This window comes from Armigeres subalbatus, unplaced genomic scaffold (assembly GCF_024139115.2).
Source record: "Armigeres subalbatus isolate Guangzhou_Male unplaced genomic scaffold, GZ_Asu_2 Contig736, whole genome shotgun sequence".
NCBI classification, from domain to species: domain Eukaryota; kingdom Metazoa; phylum Arthropoda; class Insecta; order Diptera; family Culicidae; genus Armigeres; species Armigeres subalbatus.
The window spans coordinates 109,103-125,251 of record NW_026943519.1 but is presented as its reverse complement, the minus strand read 5'-3'; the positions used below and the strand labels follow the sequence as shown (position 1 = coordinate 125,251).

Genomic DNA, 16,149 nt, shown 5'->3' with positions numbered 1-16,149 from the left:
GACCAGCTTAACATGGCTAGTTTCACTCACTTAAATGAATAGATCCTTTTACTTTCCCAAAATGGGTTAATTTTCCAGCAGAAAGAAAGAGATAGCAAACAAAAGTACCCATTAACATTGGCATTTGCACACATTTTTGGCTGGATTGGCTTTCCAAACACAGAACGCAAACTAAGTTGCGGCGCTTTTCATGATCGATCTTCATGACTATTGGGAACATATCACTTACTCAATATTATAACATGTCTTGACATATTGTTTTATTACCTTGAAAACATTGGATTGTCTAATCTGGAGAGTAAACTGTGCAATTAAGAGCAAAAAATTACGCGTTCAGCACTGTTGTACCATCAGATTCATAGTTCTACCAATCTTAATGTATGACAGACTCACTTGGGCTGGACATATTACCTGAATGTCGAAGAACATTCATTTATTTGGAAGATTTCGTATTGCTACTGGTATTTCAACAATACTTGATTTAATTACTATTGAAAAGTAAAGCACCATATATTCATATTTTGCAGCTAACATGTATGTATATGGGGAAAATCATACAATTTTAAAATAGGGCGTATTCAAAATTTCACCGATGAAAGATTTTAAAACACCCCGTAACCTTTTCCTGGTGCTCTAAGCTTTCTTTTCGTCAGAAAACCACGGAGGTTCATGAAAATGCGATAATATTCGCTTCTGGGGGCACCGTGCCTCCTGCACCCCTCTCATACCAGCATTCGAATGCTTCGAACAGCATCGAACAAAAGTTTAATATTCAAATTACTAACCTGTTCACAGCACATTTATTCACTTCCCGTGATAATGAACATGTTTATCCAAAGAGTCCTATGTATTTCGGCTCGAATAATATCATAAATTAGCAGTTTCGTGCCAATTTATTAGCCGTTCGCGATTTGGTGGGTTTATCACTTCACTCACTCCTCAAAGGGCACTGAAAATATCAAGTTTTTACTCACTTCTCCGCACATGAACACTCCGAAATGTTGATGGAATGCAAATTAAACATCAATTTTTGAAATCAGTCACTTGCTTAAACCGAAAACTTAATATAAACTGCTATTTTTGCCCAAAAAAAAACGATTAACAACTGATCGCGGAGCGAATGTAAACAACGGCACCGGCAACAGCAAACTAATAAACAGGGAGGTTCAAAAAATAATTTTGCTCCGCCACGCTCAGTCGATTATGATTTATAATTTGGGGTTATCCGATGGTTTGGGCTGGTTTGATTAGAGGCTTACCGTGTACATGTCGTCATAGCTATTATGAATCCTACAAAAACCAACAAGGCGTCACCATAGCAGCAATTATCAAAGCTTTGATCCGTCCAACGTTTCACGAATCAGCAGTATCAGTTTCGCCAGAAAACCATGTTCTTGCTTAATTTGTCATAATTCATTCCGTTTCACTGAATCGTACGCCGCCTTGAAATCAATAAACAGATGATGTGTCTGCAAGTTGTACTCCCGGAATTTATCAAGGATTTGTCTCAGGGTAAACATTTGATCAGTCGTTGATCGACCCTCACGAAAACCTGCCTGGTATTCGCCGACGGAGGACTCTTCAAGCGGTCTCAATCTGTTGAACCGAATTTGGAACATAATTTTAAACGCCGAATTAAGGAGGGTTATTCCTCGGTAATTGGCGGTGTCTCCAGGTGTGCTTTCCGATGTTCTGCCGTGCAAAGTAGGTGCTGCTGATAGCCATCCCTCTGGCAGCAGCGAAATTTACTAGCCGAAGGCCGTTGTCTTTGGTAGCGGAGTTAAGACTCTTCCTACCGATTATGGAACGGAAAAAGTCCTCTCTACCGACCTGAGCGTTAGCGTTAGTTAGTGTCCGATAACAATTTTCACGTCAAGCTTTGGGCACTCTCCATAGACTTTATCAAAACATTCAAAAAACGTCGTCGGATCTATCGTATGTCGGTGCGTAAACGTTGATTAGGCTGTAATTGAAGAATTGCCCTGTATCCTCAATACACAGATTCGTTCTAACCCAGGAATTCGTGATCGAAAATGTTTTGGCCATGAAAAGTTGATTTTAGAGGCTCAGTGACTTCGGAGAAAAGTTTCAGTATATTAAACTCCATATTCCGGAAATTTTTTTTTGACTAATCCCCCTAAAAGTGAGATGGAAATTCTATTTCTCCAATTACGATGATACATCATTGGTGTCTTCGAGAAAGTTGTAGAAAAAGTTTGTACGAAAAATTTTGCTATATAAAATTTATTTCTATCTGCTAAAGAAGTCGAGATATGGGTCGTTATTTATGAACGACCACCAAAAAACAGGTTTTTCACGATACTTTCGTCAATACATTTTTTAGATTTTTCAAATGTTCTACAAAGATCTTCGTCGCGATGAAAAACATGAACCTTTCGAAGACAGTTTCTTCTACTGCAGTTCCTCTCATCAACATTCCTGGCTGTATGTTGATTTCTAAAATAATACAACTTGCCCAAATACAATGGGATCGCTTTTTACGTGACTTTTTGATGATTTTTTTATTTACGCGTTGTTTCTTCCCGCGGAATTTGAAATTCATGTCAGTTCTGTTTAACAACCATCCATAATCGTTTAGAAAATTTTGTATTTGGCTAAACCATACTGCCGCTAACCGCAAGTCGAGCACATCTGTATATGGAGGCTTATATACAGATGTGCTCGACTTGCGGTTAGCGGCAGCATAGGTCTGGAGTAAGTGTAACCAGGGTTTCAAATTTTCGTTTCAGTGAGACCAATGCAAGCGTTTTTCAGGCCAAGGGAGAATATTTTTTCGTTGTTTATGTTGAGGATCATCTTTCACCCATTAATCTTTTCTCTAAAATTTGTCTTGGAAGATAAACGAAAATCTTGCCTATTAGATGAAAATCCTTTTTCTTTTCATCACTTTTACCTCTCACTCACTTCTCGCGAAAATTATCAACAATTACAAAATTGTATGGCCGCGCCGGGATTCGAACTCAGAATAGTAACAATAATAGCCGTAGGGATGTGCTTACTCTAGCCACATCACCACGCTATCTGTAAGAAAGCATTAAGTTATTTGTTCCACATAAGCTACTATCATTTGAATTGATGATGCCACGAAAAGCTTCGAATATAAAAGAAAAAGAGCAAACCAACGTTTGGCGGTAATCGAAGTGAGAGAAAAATGGTTATCACTCTCCAGGCTGTTTTTCTTTCCCGAAAAGCGATTTCAGAAATTTTGGTGAGGGAGCATCCCTGTGCTCCTGAGATTGAGTGAGCATTACGAACCCTGAAAGACTAAAGATGACCCTGCAGACGTTGTCCTGCACAGTAGGCGAGAATGCGTGTTGTGATCTACCTTTTTAAATTTCCATACAAATTTTATTTTCAATTTTTCATATTTTTTTCCAATTTTAGTCGTGATTTTTACATGAGAAAATATTCTGTAAATCCGTCGGACATGTTGATAAATAAATTTGCTGAAGAAATGAAGAAAATCTATCTAGCCGTTTCTTAGTTATGCACAATACAGACCAATTCATTTTTACAAGAATAAGAAGAAGAAAAAGATGTTCATACGGCACTTATGTCAAGCTATGTCACATATATGTTGCAATGCAACCATTAGTGCATGAGTTAGACTTTCCATTACATAAATAAAATTCTGCCCCATTTTGCCCCTACATGTATGCAGTTAATGTCAAAATGCTCATTTTTGAACCGAAAATCGTCAATAACTTCGTCAATATTGAAAATAAGAAGAAACTGTCTTCGAAAGGTTCATGTTTTTTATCGCGATGGACATCTTTGTAGAACATTTGAAAAATCTAAAAAATATATTGACGAAAGTATCTTGAAAAACCTGATTTTTGGTGGTCGTTCATAAATAACGACCCATATCTCGACTGCTATAGCAGATAGAAGTAAAGTTTATATAGCAAAATTTTTCGTAAAAACTTTTTCTACAACTTACTCAAAGACACCAATGATGCGTCCTTATAATTGAAGGAAAGAAAACTTCCATCTCACTTTTAGGGATTAATCAAAAAAAATGTTTATAAAATATGAAGCCTAACATACTGAAACTTTTCTTCGAAGTCACTTAGCCTCTAAAATCAACTTTTCAAGGCCAAAATATTTTCGATCACGAACTCTTGGGTTAGTGGGCTGGTGGGAGGTATAGCTGACGTATAGCTGATTCGTTAATCACCCGCTGGTTACCGGGCAGACGATGTTTGAGCTACACACTCCTGGTGAACAGACGCTCTAGACGTATCTTCTCACTCTAGCTGATGTCAGATGGACAATAGTTCCCAGGCTGCACTACCAGCGAAGTACACAACCCTTAGCTGGCGGTCTTTTGTCATCGGTCGACCCATGGAAGCGTGAGATAGGAACTTGTGGGGACCACAACTATGTTGCGCGCTCCTTCCTTGATGTCAACCCATTATTTTTTATATTCCAACTGATTTTTAACCTTAGTTAGTTATAGTTTATAACACATAAATGGTGGGCGTTTTGAGCCAGGGGAGTCTTATACCGTCTTACCCTACATGTCCGGCCTGCTTGGGCACCTTTGACATGTTTTTGCCATGAAAAACTCTGAAACCAGTTTCGTTTATTTAACTTTTTAAACTCTTTTATAATTTCTGTGATGTTGATTACAACATTTACGGCGTATTTGGTTTGGTTACTTTTTTCATCTTTATTAAAATATTTTTTCATAGTTCATCACTAGGCCGTTCATCTTGTTTTTCACCTTTCTAGCATAAATATTTTTGCAATAACACCATAATGCTAAATAGATCGGTTAAAATTCACATGTGATCTATTTGCAATTAACGGCAGTGACAAATAATGTTCTTAAAAACCTTTGATTGTAAAAGTAACAGGATCGGATTGTACAACGACTACTTTCTGAATCATGCCAAACATAAGCAGAATACACATTAATCTCTCAGTCATTTTGTTGCACGAGACTGATTCAGAAACACTTGGCTCGGAGCAATGATTATCAATCAATTTAAAATGCGCATCAATGAGATTAATATTAGTTATTTATTGTTAATTGCTTCAATTAGCAACGCGCTAAGTGCATCTCTCGCTAGAAGAGAAGCAACGATAATCTTTCCTGATGACTGGGAAAGTATTAAATCAGGAAGCGATGTGGCAATACGGGAATCTAGCTCAAGGATTGCCAATTTAGGTGATATGAAAGTTGCACCCGTTGTTCCTGTCGATGAGCCTGAAATGACAGAAAATGATGCAATGGTTCGTAAACACTTGTCTTATCTTTTTCAATATCGTTAAGTATTAAACCATATCTAACAGGAGTTTCTAGAAGAATTTGGTTTCAATTCAACCGTGGATAATAGCAACGGCATCGGACTTAGGTTCTCCGATGTCCCAAGCAGCGGAATTCTACGCTATCAGCAGCAGTTTGGGCTCAATGAGACGGGTGAGCTTGACCGAGAAACAAAAATTTCACTGAAGAGTCCCAAATGTGGTGTTAGTAATGTGGCTGCGCACGGTGAGGATTTCAAATGGAGCTCGCCGTCCCTCACTTATTATGTGAAAAACACCCCCTCGGGAATTGCCACGGCCACCGTGAAACAGATGCTGCGGAACGCGTTCAACCAGTGGAGTAAGGTGACTACTCTTGACTTCGTAGAATCCAATGATCCAGAAGCAGATATTGAAATTGTGTTCGGGGTTCGAACGCACGATAGTAGATCCAAGAAATGCAGGAACGTTCTGGGAGACACGACGCTGGCTCACTCGTTCTACCCGGAAACCGGGGCAATCCATTTCAATACGAAATTCTTTCCCGGATCCATGAACAAGGACGAGTTTTTCACTACTGCTATGCATGAAATTGGTCACGCCATCGGGCTGGAGCATTCCGTGTCCAAGGCATCGCTTATGTATCCCATACCAGTAGCACGATTTTCGGAAATACCGGAACCGGACGTTGAGGTAAAAGATAATTATACAACATACATATTAATGTTTGACATTTTGCAATTCAATTTTTCTTTGTAGAAAATTCAGCTGAAGTATGGGAAACGCTTGCAGAAGGAATCGATCCAGACGCCTAAGTTCTGTGATTTAACTCAGTACGATGCCGTGATGTATGGTTCACGCGGAAAACTGCACATATTTGCCGGGAAGTACTGCTACACCAAATTTAATTCGAATGATGAACCTTTGTTACTCAGAGAGATGTGGCCAGGAGCCCCCGGTAGGTGTTGACTTCCATTTTCTAGTTCCAAGCTATTAATAAGCCGCTCAATTTCACTCCAGATATGCTTGATGCTGCCGTCACTATTGGCGCACAAACGTTTATCTTCAAGGGTGATCAGGTGTGGGCCTTCAAGAACGGCAAACTACAGATCGGCTATTCGCGTAGAATCCGGGACACGTTTCCTGGTTTACCCAGAAATGTGGACGCAGTGGCATTCGACCAGAAAAAGTATGTTTATGCATTCAAGAACGATCACTATTGGAGGTATAACACACGCGAAAAGACTGTCGATCTCTCTGACGAGGTGGAAGATTTTGGAATTTCAAGTAGAATCGATGCGGCACTTTTCAGCAATGGTAAACTCTTTTTATTTAAGGATCAGATGCGTCATGTGTATAGCTTTGACACTCGCAAAACCGAAAGATATGATTCGCCATTATTTGATTGTAAAATTAAGTAAATTCTCTGTAGAAGTCCTGAAACAAAAGTTAGCCTCGTTCCCTTAATTTCGTTTTTTCAATGACATTTACAAAATCGTTGTTATGGTGAAGAAATGCTAATAAATCAATTGATCCTATAACCTGAGATGCATTCACTAGCTTGGCAAAATCATTCCCAACTACAAACAAGTTACTAACTTTCATAAATGTGCGGATTCACTGATACGGATATCCATTGCCACGCGACAGCATTTTACCTCATCCGCTGGGTAAAAGCATCCCACCTTCAATACCCGGAAGCAGGCCACGCTGGAAGGCACATCGCGCACCTGGTGCATACATAATCTCCCGTAATGGACGTTTCAATCTGGGGTACCCCGGTCATCGGAAAGTGGAGTGCAGTTTGTAGAGCAAAACAGCACAGCATGGGCACCGTCCGGGCAAGGAGCTTGTGAGACGAGGGCAACTACTAAAGGAAACGATCCGGATAATAATGACAGTAAAAAAGTGTGTTTCCTGGGAATCCGTTGTCTTTACTGCTGCCAATGCATCCAACTACGCCGGGGAGAAACAAAGTAGTTGAGTACCCTCGTGCCCGGTTTAGCTTGCCGACCGAGGAGAAAATCTCGAAATAAGTATTATAAATTAAACTTGTTCAATTTGCCAGTTCAGATCAGATTCGAGGGATGGCAGGGAGCTTTTGAAGTTGGTCCTTTGTTTGAGCAAATAAGAGCGGCGGAGGGCATGGCTGAAGCTTCGGTTTCCTGCATCCTGTGTAGTGTCCCTGAAGCGAATAATGAATGGGTAAGAACATTGAAAGAGTCGTAAATGCTTGGAGGCGTCGGGTCGAAGCTCCAAAGCTGCGAAATGGAGTTTTGCTGGCAGAGAGGAAAAACTATTCTTGTTTCATTTGTTTTCTTGCTTTTATTTAGTGACTGGATCACACAATTCGACCAACAGTTGCTGAGCGACGAAGTAGCACTAAGGGAGAGGTGCTTATCTTCAGTAGGGCAGTTCAAATTTCAAAAATGTTCGAAAATTCCAACTCCCATATGTCTATTAGCATCATTTTGATAATATAGGAGTCCTGGCAAAATTTCAGGCAATTCAGTGGCCATTTAGGGGTGGCGCGAAGTCAGATTATGTTTATATGGTAGTTTGTATGGGAAAAACTTAAATTTGTTCAAATCCCCACAACTCTTAAATCGTGATGAATTCAAATAAACATCCACAACCTCCATTTTGGAATCTATTTGAGCTCATCCAGTGGGTAACTCATTAATTTTGATTTATATTTCCACTGCATGTTGGAGGCTAATTACACCATTTTTGGCCATTTAACCCATATTCACACTGTCAGTATAACCTTTCAATCCACGCATAACTAATGTATGTTATCCGGAGGTCTCATTATATAGATTCCATAAATGGAGGTTGGGGATTTTTATTTGCACTCATCACGATTTGACAGCTGTAGGGAGACTTGAATAAATTTTACGTTTTTCCCATACAAATTTCCATATAAACATAAATTGACTTCGCGCCACCCCTAAATGGCCACCTAATTGCCTGAAATTTTGCCAGGACTCCTATATTATCAAAATGATGCTAATAGACATATGGGAGTTGGAATTTTCGAACATTTTTGAAATTTGAACTGCCCTAATCTTCAGCTGGTGTCTTAGCGAAAGTTGAATAAAGTTTCATGGAAATTAATTTTCTCTGGCGTATTGTCACTCGGTATTCGCAGTGAGAGTAAATTACTGCTGAAGGTTAAATCGCAGATACATCTGAACTTCCGTGTGCGAATTCTATATTAGGGGAAGAGGCCCCAAAACGCCCCCCCGATGCAAAACGCCTTTTGTGGTTTCCGTCATATTTACCGTCATTAAGATAGCCGTAACAAAACTAGATCTAAAATTATGTAGGTTAGGCGAAAAAAGTTTCAAAATAGTGTATAGGAAGGTCGGAAAAACCGAAAATTTCCACATTTTGGAGAAACATCTAACATTTTGGCGAGGCAAAACGCCATAGTGGAGCTAACCTACAATGTACTTGCGTCTCCACGCACTATCCATACCAGAATGCTGATTCGCCGACGCATGGTACTTTGTTCCCTAGTAGTTGCCAGCTAAAAGGCGTTTTGCCTCATGAGTTTTCCGGCAACAGAATATCACCACTTTTTTGAAATGTGAATATTATCAATATGATTGAGATTTTTGACAATTTTTGAATGGCATCAGCTAGCTATCTTGTTTAACTGATGCATAATGTAAAAATACCCATGAATAGCGTTACAAATGAGATAATAAAGCAGTGTTTGCTTAGCTAGGGCATTTTGTCCCCCCTTCCCCTACGCATTGTTTAGACTGAGCGAGGCAGCGTCTTTCATTCACTAAATCAGTCATATTTTTTTTTACTTTCATGTCGGATACCAATCATAAAAACTCACAAAATGTTGAGCCTATTATTCGTTCCTCAGTACGTATGCTCTAGGATGAAATATTTCGGTAGGTCACATAAACGCACAAAAAACAATAACATGATATTGGCCCCGAAAATCCGACACGAAGAGCTTTCGAAACGGGTGTGACAGGTTGTTAAAATTGCATGACACAATTCCACCGTAATCGGGATCGCACGTTATAGCGGGACCTGTATTGGCCAGAAGCGAAAAAACGTACCGTGTCCGGTCGCTGCGCTTTGTAGCCGGATTGACCAATTCACGGTGCCGAGCTCAATAATTCAAACACCGAAATAAAGGGTTGTTGGTTCTTGCGAAATTTGAGAGAGCCGATTTTACGACGCATATAGAAGCTAGAATTCGGGAACAGACTGTGGAAGTCCATGGCCTGCAGGTCGTCTTCATCGATTATGCGGGGTATGGTTTTGAATGTCTGAAGGAACGGTATATTGAAACTATCCGAAATTAAATTACCAATTCATGGATCTAGTTTTATTTGTCAATTCTTCTAACGTTACGCAGCAATAACTTGTGAAATGTGGATGCATACCATGAACAGGTCTTGAACATTTCTCGCTTAACTTTTCAGAAGGACCTAAGTAACATTTTTTTCATGAATTAATTTGAGTACTGCAATCAAAAGCTTTCATGTTGTTCTGTTGATTGCGCTATTCAAATTAATTCATGAAAAAATGTTACTTAGGTCCTTTTGAAAAATTAAGCGAGATTTGTTCTGCACTGAAATGTGGAACAATTATTTTAAATGTTAAATTTAATTCACTGCTAGTGCTAGGTATAACACTCGATTCTGTTTTTACACGACCGTGCAAAAAAAATCCATTCAACATTTTAGCAAGGCTGCTCAATTTAGAATGATTCGGCAGAAAATCATGAAACTTTTTTTTCCCGGGATTAATCGGGATCTCGGGAATGGAAACAGTTATAGTACGAAACTAATTCTAAATTGAACCGTTTGTTTGAGAAACTGCATATGTAACATTTTTGGCCAAAAAGAGATTTTTATATATTCTGAATCTTCGTTCAAAAATACGTATTCTGGCAAAAAAAAACGAAAACAAAATTTGTTCAGGAATGCATGAATTTTTTTTTTCGTTTGTTTGAGAAACTACATAAGTCCACGCACTTTGAAGGAGCAACTGTAGAATACTGCTTACAGTTTTTGCACTGGAGGTGCCCCAGGGTGTTGAGTTTTGCCAAAAACTATTGATCTGTATCGAAGAAATCGAAAAATTCGGTGCCAATTTGTTCAAAAACAGTTTTTTGTTGTTTTCTCGAAATTGTGTAAAATGGATATATGCAGTTTCTCAAACAAATGATTCAATTGTAACTTACATTTGAAATATGACTAAAACATTAGCGTTACATTCGTTCTCAAATGATCAAGGAGCTGTTGAAAAGTCTGAGAAAGTTTTCTGTTCAGCATAACCTCCGTATTCTTCTTCAATATGCAGGTGAAGACGGCTTTGTTCTATTATTGCATAAATCATTTTGAAGCTCGGCTACTTTTTTTTAAACAAACAATCTTCTGGTCAAGTTTGAGTGGAATATCGTTTTTATTACGAACACTTGAGCACATTTTTGTGTTTGAAGGTTTTTAATTATTATTTAATCAGACTAAGGCCGAAGTGGCCTGTGCGGTATATAAGAGTCTTCTCCATTCGGCTCGGTCCATGGCTACACGTCGCCAACCACGCAGTCTACGGAGGGTCCGCAAGTCATCTTCCACCTGATCGATCCACCTTGCCCGCTGCGCACTCGCCTTCTTGTGCCCGTCGGATCGTTGTCGAGAACCATTTTCACCGGGTTACTGTCCGACATTCCGGCTACGTGCCCGGCCCATCGCAGTCGTCCGATTTTCGCGGTGTGAACGATGGATGGTTCTCCCAACAGCTGATGCAATTCGTGGTTCATTCGCCTCCTCCACGTACCGTCCGCCATCTGCACCCCACCATAGATGGTACGCAGCACTTTCCTTTCGAAAACTCAGAGTGCGCGTTGGTCCTCCACGAGCATCGTCCAGGTCTCGTGTCCGTAGAGGACTACCGGTCTAATTAGCGTTTTGTAGATTGTCAGTTTGGTGCGGCGGCAAACTCTATTCGATCGGAGCGTCTTGCGGAGTCCAAAGTACGTACGATTTCCAGCCACTATGCGTCTCCGAATTTCTCTGCTGGTGTCATTTTCGGCAGTCACCAGTGAGCCCAAAGTACACTGATTCTTCTACCACCTCGATTTCGTCACCACCGATGCAAACTCGCGGTGGGTGGCTCACATTGTCTTCTCTTGAACCTCTTCCTATCATGTACTTCGTCTTCGACGTGTTGATGACTAGTCCGATCCTCTTAGCTTCCCTCTTCAGTCTGATGTAGGCTTCCTCCATCTTCTCAAAGTTACGTGCCATAATATCTATGTCGTCGGCGAAACCAAATAGCTGGACGGACTTATTGAAAGTGTTCCACTCTTGTTAATCCCTGCACTTCGTATTACCCCTTCCAAAGCGATGTTGAATAGCAAACACGAAAGACCATCACCTTGCCGTAACCCTCTGCGGGTTTCGAAGGGACTCGAGAATGCCCCTGAAACTCGAACTACGCACATCACCCGATCCATCGTCGCTTTGATCAACCGTGTCAGTTTATCCGGAAAACCGTGTTCGTGCATTAGCTGCCATAGCTGGTCCCGATCGATTGTATCATATGCGGCTTTGAAGTCGATGAATAGATGATGTGTGGGCACGTTGTATTCGCGGCATTTCTGCAGTACTTGGCGAATGGCGAACACCTGGTCCGTGGTGGAGCGTTCGCCCATAAAACCCGCCTGGTACTGCCCACGAACTCCTTGCAGTTGGTGCTAGTCGACGGCATAAAATTTGGGAGGAAGTACCTTGTAGGCGGCGTTCAGCAATGTGATTGCGCGGTAGTTGCTACAATCCAGCTTATCGCCCTTTTTGTAGATGGGACACACGACACCTTCCATCCACTCCTGCGGTAAAACTTCCTCCTCCCAAATCTTGGTAATGACCCAGTGCGGCGCTCTAGCCAGTGCCTCAACCACCGTGTTTAAACAGCTCTCCTGGTAGTTGGTCAACCCCAGGGGCTTTTTTGTTCTTCAGCCGGCCAATCTCCTCCTGGATTTCCTGGAGATCCGGAGCCAGTAAAATTATATCCTGCGCGCGTTAACCAAGTCCATCACCATACCGCCATCTTCGTCTGCCACATCGCCATTCAGGTGTTCTTCGTAGTGCTGCCGCCACCTTTGGATCACCTCACGCTCGTTCGTAGAAGGTTCCCGTTTATGTCCTTACATATCGGGCTGTGGCACGTGGCCCTTACGTGAACGGTTTAGTTTCTCATAGAACTTTCGTGTGTTATTAGCGTGGTACAGTTGCTCCGTCTCTTCACGGTCTCGATCTTCCTGCTGGCGCTTTTCCTCCGGAAAATCGAGTTTTATCTGTTCCGCGCCTGTTTATATCGTGCCTCGTTCGCACTCGTGCAGTGTTGCAGCAATCTCGCCCATGCTGCATTCTTCTCTTCTACTAACTGATCACATTCGCCGCCGTCATACCAGTCGTTTTCTCTGATCCGGGGCACCGTGCCAAGTGCAGCGGTTGCGGTGCTACCAATGGCGGATCGAATATCTCTCCAGCCATCTTCAAGAGACGCTGCGCCTAGCTGCTCTTCCGTTGGAAGTGCCACTTCCAGCTGCTGCGCGTATTCTTGGGCTAGTCTACCATCTTGTAGCCGCCCAATGTTAAGCCGCGAGGTCCGACTTCGACGCGTGTTGTACACCGTCGAGAGTTTTGAGCGCAGGCATACTGCAACGAGGTAGTGGTCGGTTCAATATTCGCACTGCAGTAAAGTGCGGACGTTCGTGATGTCGGAAGAATTTACCGTCGATTAGAACGTGGTTGATTTGGTTTCCGTTTCTTGGTTAGGTGATCTCCATGTGGCCTTGTGAATATTTTTGCGGGGAAAGAAGGTGCTTCGGACTACCATTCCGCGGGAGGCTGCGAAGTTTATGCATCGTTGGCCGTTGTCATTCGATACGGTGTGCAGACTATCCGGTCCGATGACCGGTCTATACATTTCCTCCCTTCCTACCTGTGCGTTCATGTCACCGATGACGATTTTAACGTCCCGCAGTGGGCATCCATCGTATGTCTGCTCCAGCTGTGCGTAGAACGCTTCTTTTCTCGTCGTCGGGTCTCCCCTTCGTGTGGGCGGTGCACGTGGATGATGCTATAGTTGAAGAAACGGCCTTTAATCCTCAGCTTGCACATCCTTGCGTTGATTGGCTGCCACCCAATCATACGTTGGCGCATCTTACCCAGCACTATGATGCCAGTTCCCAGCTCGTTGGTGGTGCCACAGCTTCGGTAGAAGGTAGCCGCTCGATGCCCGCTTTTCCACACTTTCTGTCCTGTCCAGCAAATCTCCTGCAGCGCCACGACGTCAAAGTTGCGGGATGTAATTCATCGTAGATCATCCTGCCGCTGCCTGCGAAACCTAGAGACTTGCAATTCCATGTTCCAAGCTTCCAATCGTGATCCTTTATTTGTCGCCTAGGGTCTTTGCCGATTATATCGAGTCGCATTATCTCTTATATTGTTCGTAATGATTGGTTTTCTAGGCGGCTTATTGGGCCAGCGCAAACCTCCTGTCTCGTCGGAGGGCCGTCGTGTCAGGGCTGTTTAGCGTCCCACCTAACACCAGGACTTGGGCTTGTGCGCTTTGGGCGGCACACGGTCGCTTTAATTGGGAGCCTACTTGCGGATACATGCAGCTTTTTATAGAGGTTTAACAGGGCCCACTGTCAAACCCCACCACATCCTAGGCAAGCCCCACAACTCGCAGATGGCCTGGGGAGGGATCGTCAAGCCCTTGGACATAGTCCCTGCTGCCCCTGAAGGTTTTTAAAGCGAATAAATAAAAAATGAAAAAATGAACTTATAGACGAGCGCTGGATGGTCATACTTTACTGATCGTGACTATCAATATTGAATAATTCGTCAGTCAAATCTTGATTGAAATTCCGAACAGCGTCAAAAACGCATCAAATTGCATGTACAAAATTTAACTATCAGTATAGTGCCTAATTTGGTCAAGTTTGAAAAATGCATATTTTACAAAAGCTATCGACCAGTTTTCATAGCGAAACAGCATAAAGGATATATCTCTCGTAACAGCTAATATAACCATTGAAAATTGCTTTATTTTCAGAGTTGTGTAAGAAACTGGCAAAATTAGAAACATGGCCAAAACTGGTAAAGTTACCCTACCATGATTTAGAAAAAATATGCTATGAACCATTTCAGACATATTTCTTAACCCTGAAAGTCTGAACGTGCAATTCACGCTTTCATACCTATCTGGTTGGCTACAGCGCCGATACACATATGCCTGGCGTATTGCAGAGCTATATAATCGTCGGTCTTGGGCGATGTTCCTCCAGGTTCCCTGAACGTTCAGGGTCCCCAGGTCCGATTCTACCGCGTGCAGCAAGCGTGTTCGTGGCCTTCCACGAAGTCGCCGGTCTCTATCTGGTGCTCTGTTGAATATTGTTTTCGCTATTCTTTTTCCGACATTCGCACATGATTCATGTGTCTGCGCCTCACACCATTATCTAGTTTCCCTCCGAGTATTGTAAGCAGCATTTTTCGCTCGAAACCTCTGAAAGCTATCAGGTCCGCCTCTTTTAACGTGCATGATTCATGCCCATAAATGGCCAAAAGCCCTTTCAGCCAGAATCAGAGTTTTATATAGAGCAATAACGTTTCCGTGTTGTTGTGACATGTTGCGGGACCTAAGCTGGTTACGTAATCCGTAGAAGGCCATATTTGCAGCAGCAATACGTCTTTTCACATCACGGGAAACGTCATTGTCACATCACATGTTACAAGCGTTCCAAGGTAAACAAATTCTTCAACAACTTCAAAAACATCCCCATCAAGCACTACCTCAGCACCAACACCACTAGGTCTGCATCTATCTCTACCTGCCATCATGTACTTTGTCTACGTGATATTAATGGTTAAGACTATCCTCGCCGTCTTCCACTACTGCTCTGCGATTGATTCCAATGTGGTCGATGCCGTCCGCAAAGCCCAGGAGCATATGCGCCCGTGTGATAGTGCCGTTCCTCTGCACGCCCGATCTCCTAATAGCGCCCTCGAGTACAATGTTGAACTAAAAATTCGAAAGTGCATCACCCTGCTTCAATCCGTCTGAGGTCACAAACGAGTTCGACACTTCGTCTGCAATCCGAATACTTGATTTTGTGCCATCCAACGTTGCAGGTATCAGTCTAATCAGTTTCGTCGGAAAACCATATTCGGACATTATTTGCCACAGTTCATTTCTTTTAACTGAATCGTACGCTGCTTTGAAATCAATGAACAGATGGTGAGTCTGCTAGTTGTATTCCCGGAATTTATCAAGGATCATCCACAGGCTAAACATCTCATCCGTCGTTGATCGGCCCTCACAAAAACCTGCCATTCGCCGACGAAGCACTCCTCAAGTGGCCTCAGTCTGTTAAACTGGATACGCGACAGAATGTTGTACGCCGAGTTCAGAAGGGTGATCCATCTGTAATTGGCATACTCTAGTCTGTGCCCTTTCTTATAGATTGGGCATATTAGGCCATCGAACCAGCCGGCAGGCAGTTCTCCATCCTTCCATGGATAATGTGGTGGATTCATTGATGCAGCTGATTACTTCCCTGTTTGAGAAGCTCGGCCGGGATCTTGTCCTTCCCAGCAGCTTCACTGTCAGTGTTGTGCTGAATCATAATCAGACGATAATGATTGCAATTTTCATGTAAAAACTTTTCACGTGAAAACAGTAGGCGAGTTGTCGCCGGCGACAACTTCTCAAATTGTGTACTCAAACGATAATAGACACAGAATTTTCTTCAAACAATAATCTTTACTATGATCAGCTAAATGTCATCAGTCCCGTTACATCTTCTATTTATCGTTATGCTTTCATGGTAGT

General features: G+C 42.2%; 1 protein-coding gene across 1 annotated transcript; it reads left to right on the top strand.

Moving 5' to 3' along the window:
• The first annotated feature begins 4,963 nt into the window (after nt 1-4,963).
• On the top strand, nt 4,964-6,800 carry LOC134204599 (72 kDa type IV collagenase-like). Its single transcript, XM_062679401.1, has 4 exons — nt 4,964-5,259; nt 5,320-5,964; nt 6,031-6,229; nt 6,292-6,800. Exons 1-4 carry the CDS (start codon nt 4,996-4,998, stop codon nt 6,690-6,692), a joined length of 1,509 nt encoding a protein of 502 aa, XP_062535385.1. The 5' UTR covers nt 4,964-4,995; the 3' UTR covers nt 6,693-6,800.
• Nucleotides 6,801-16,149: the final 9,349 nt, after the last annotated feature.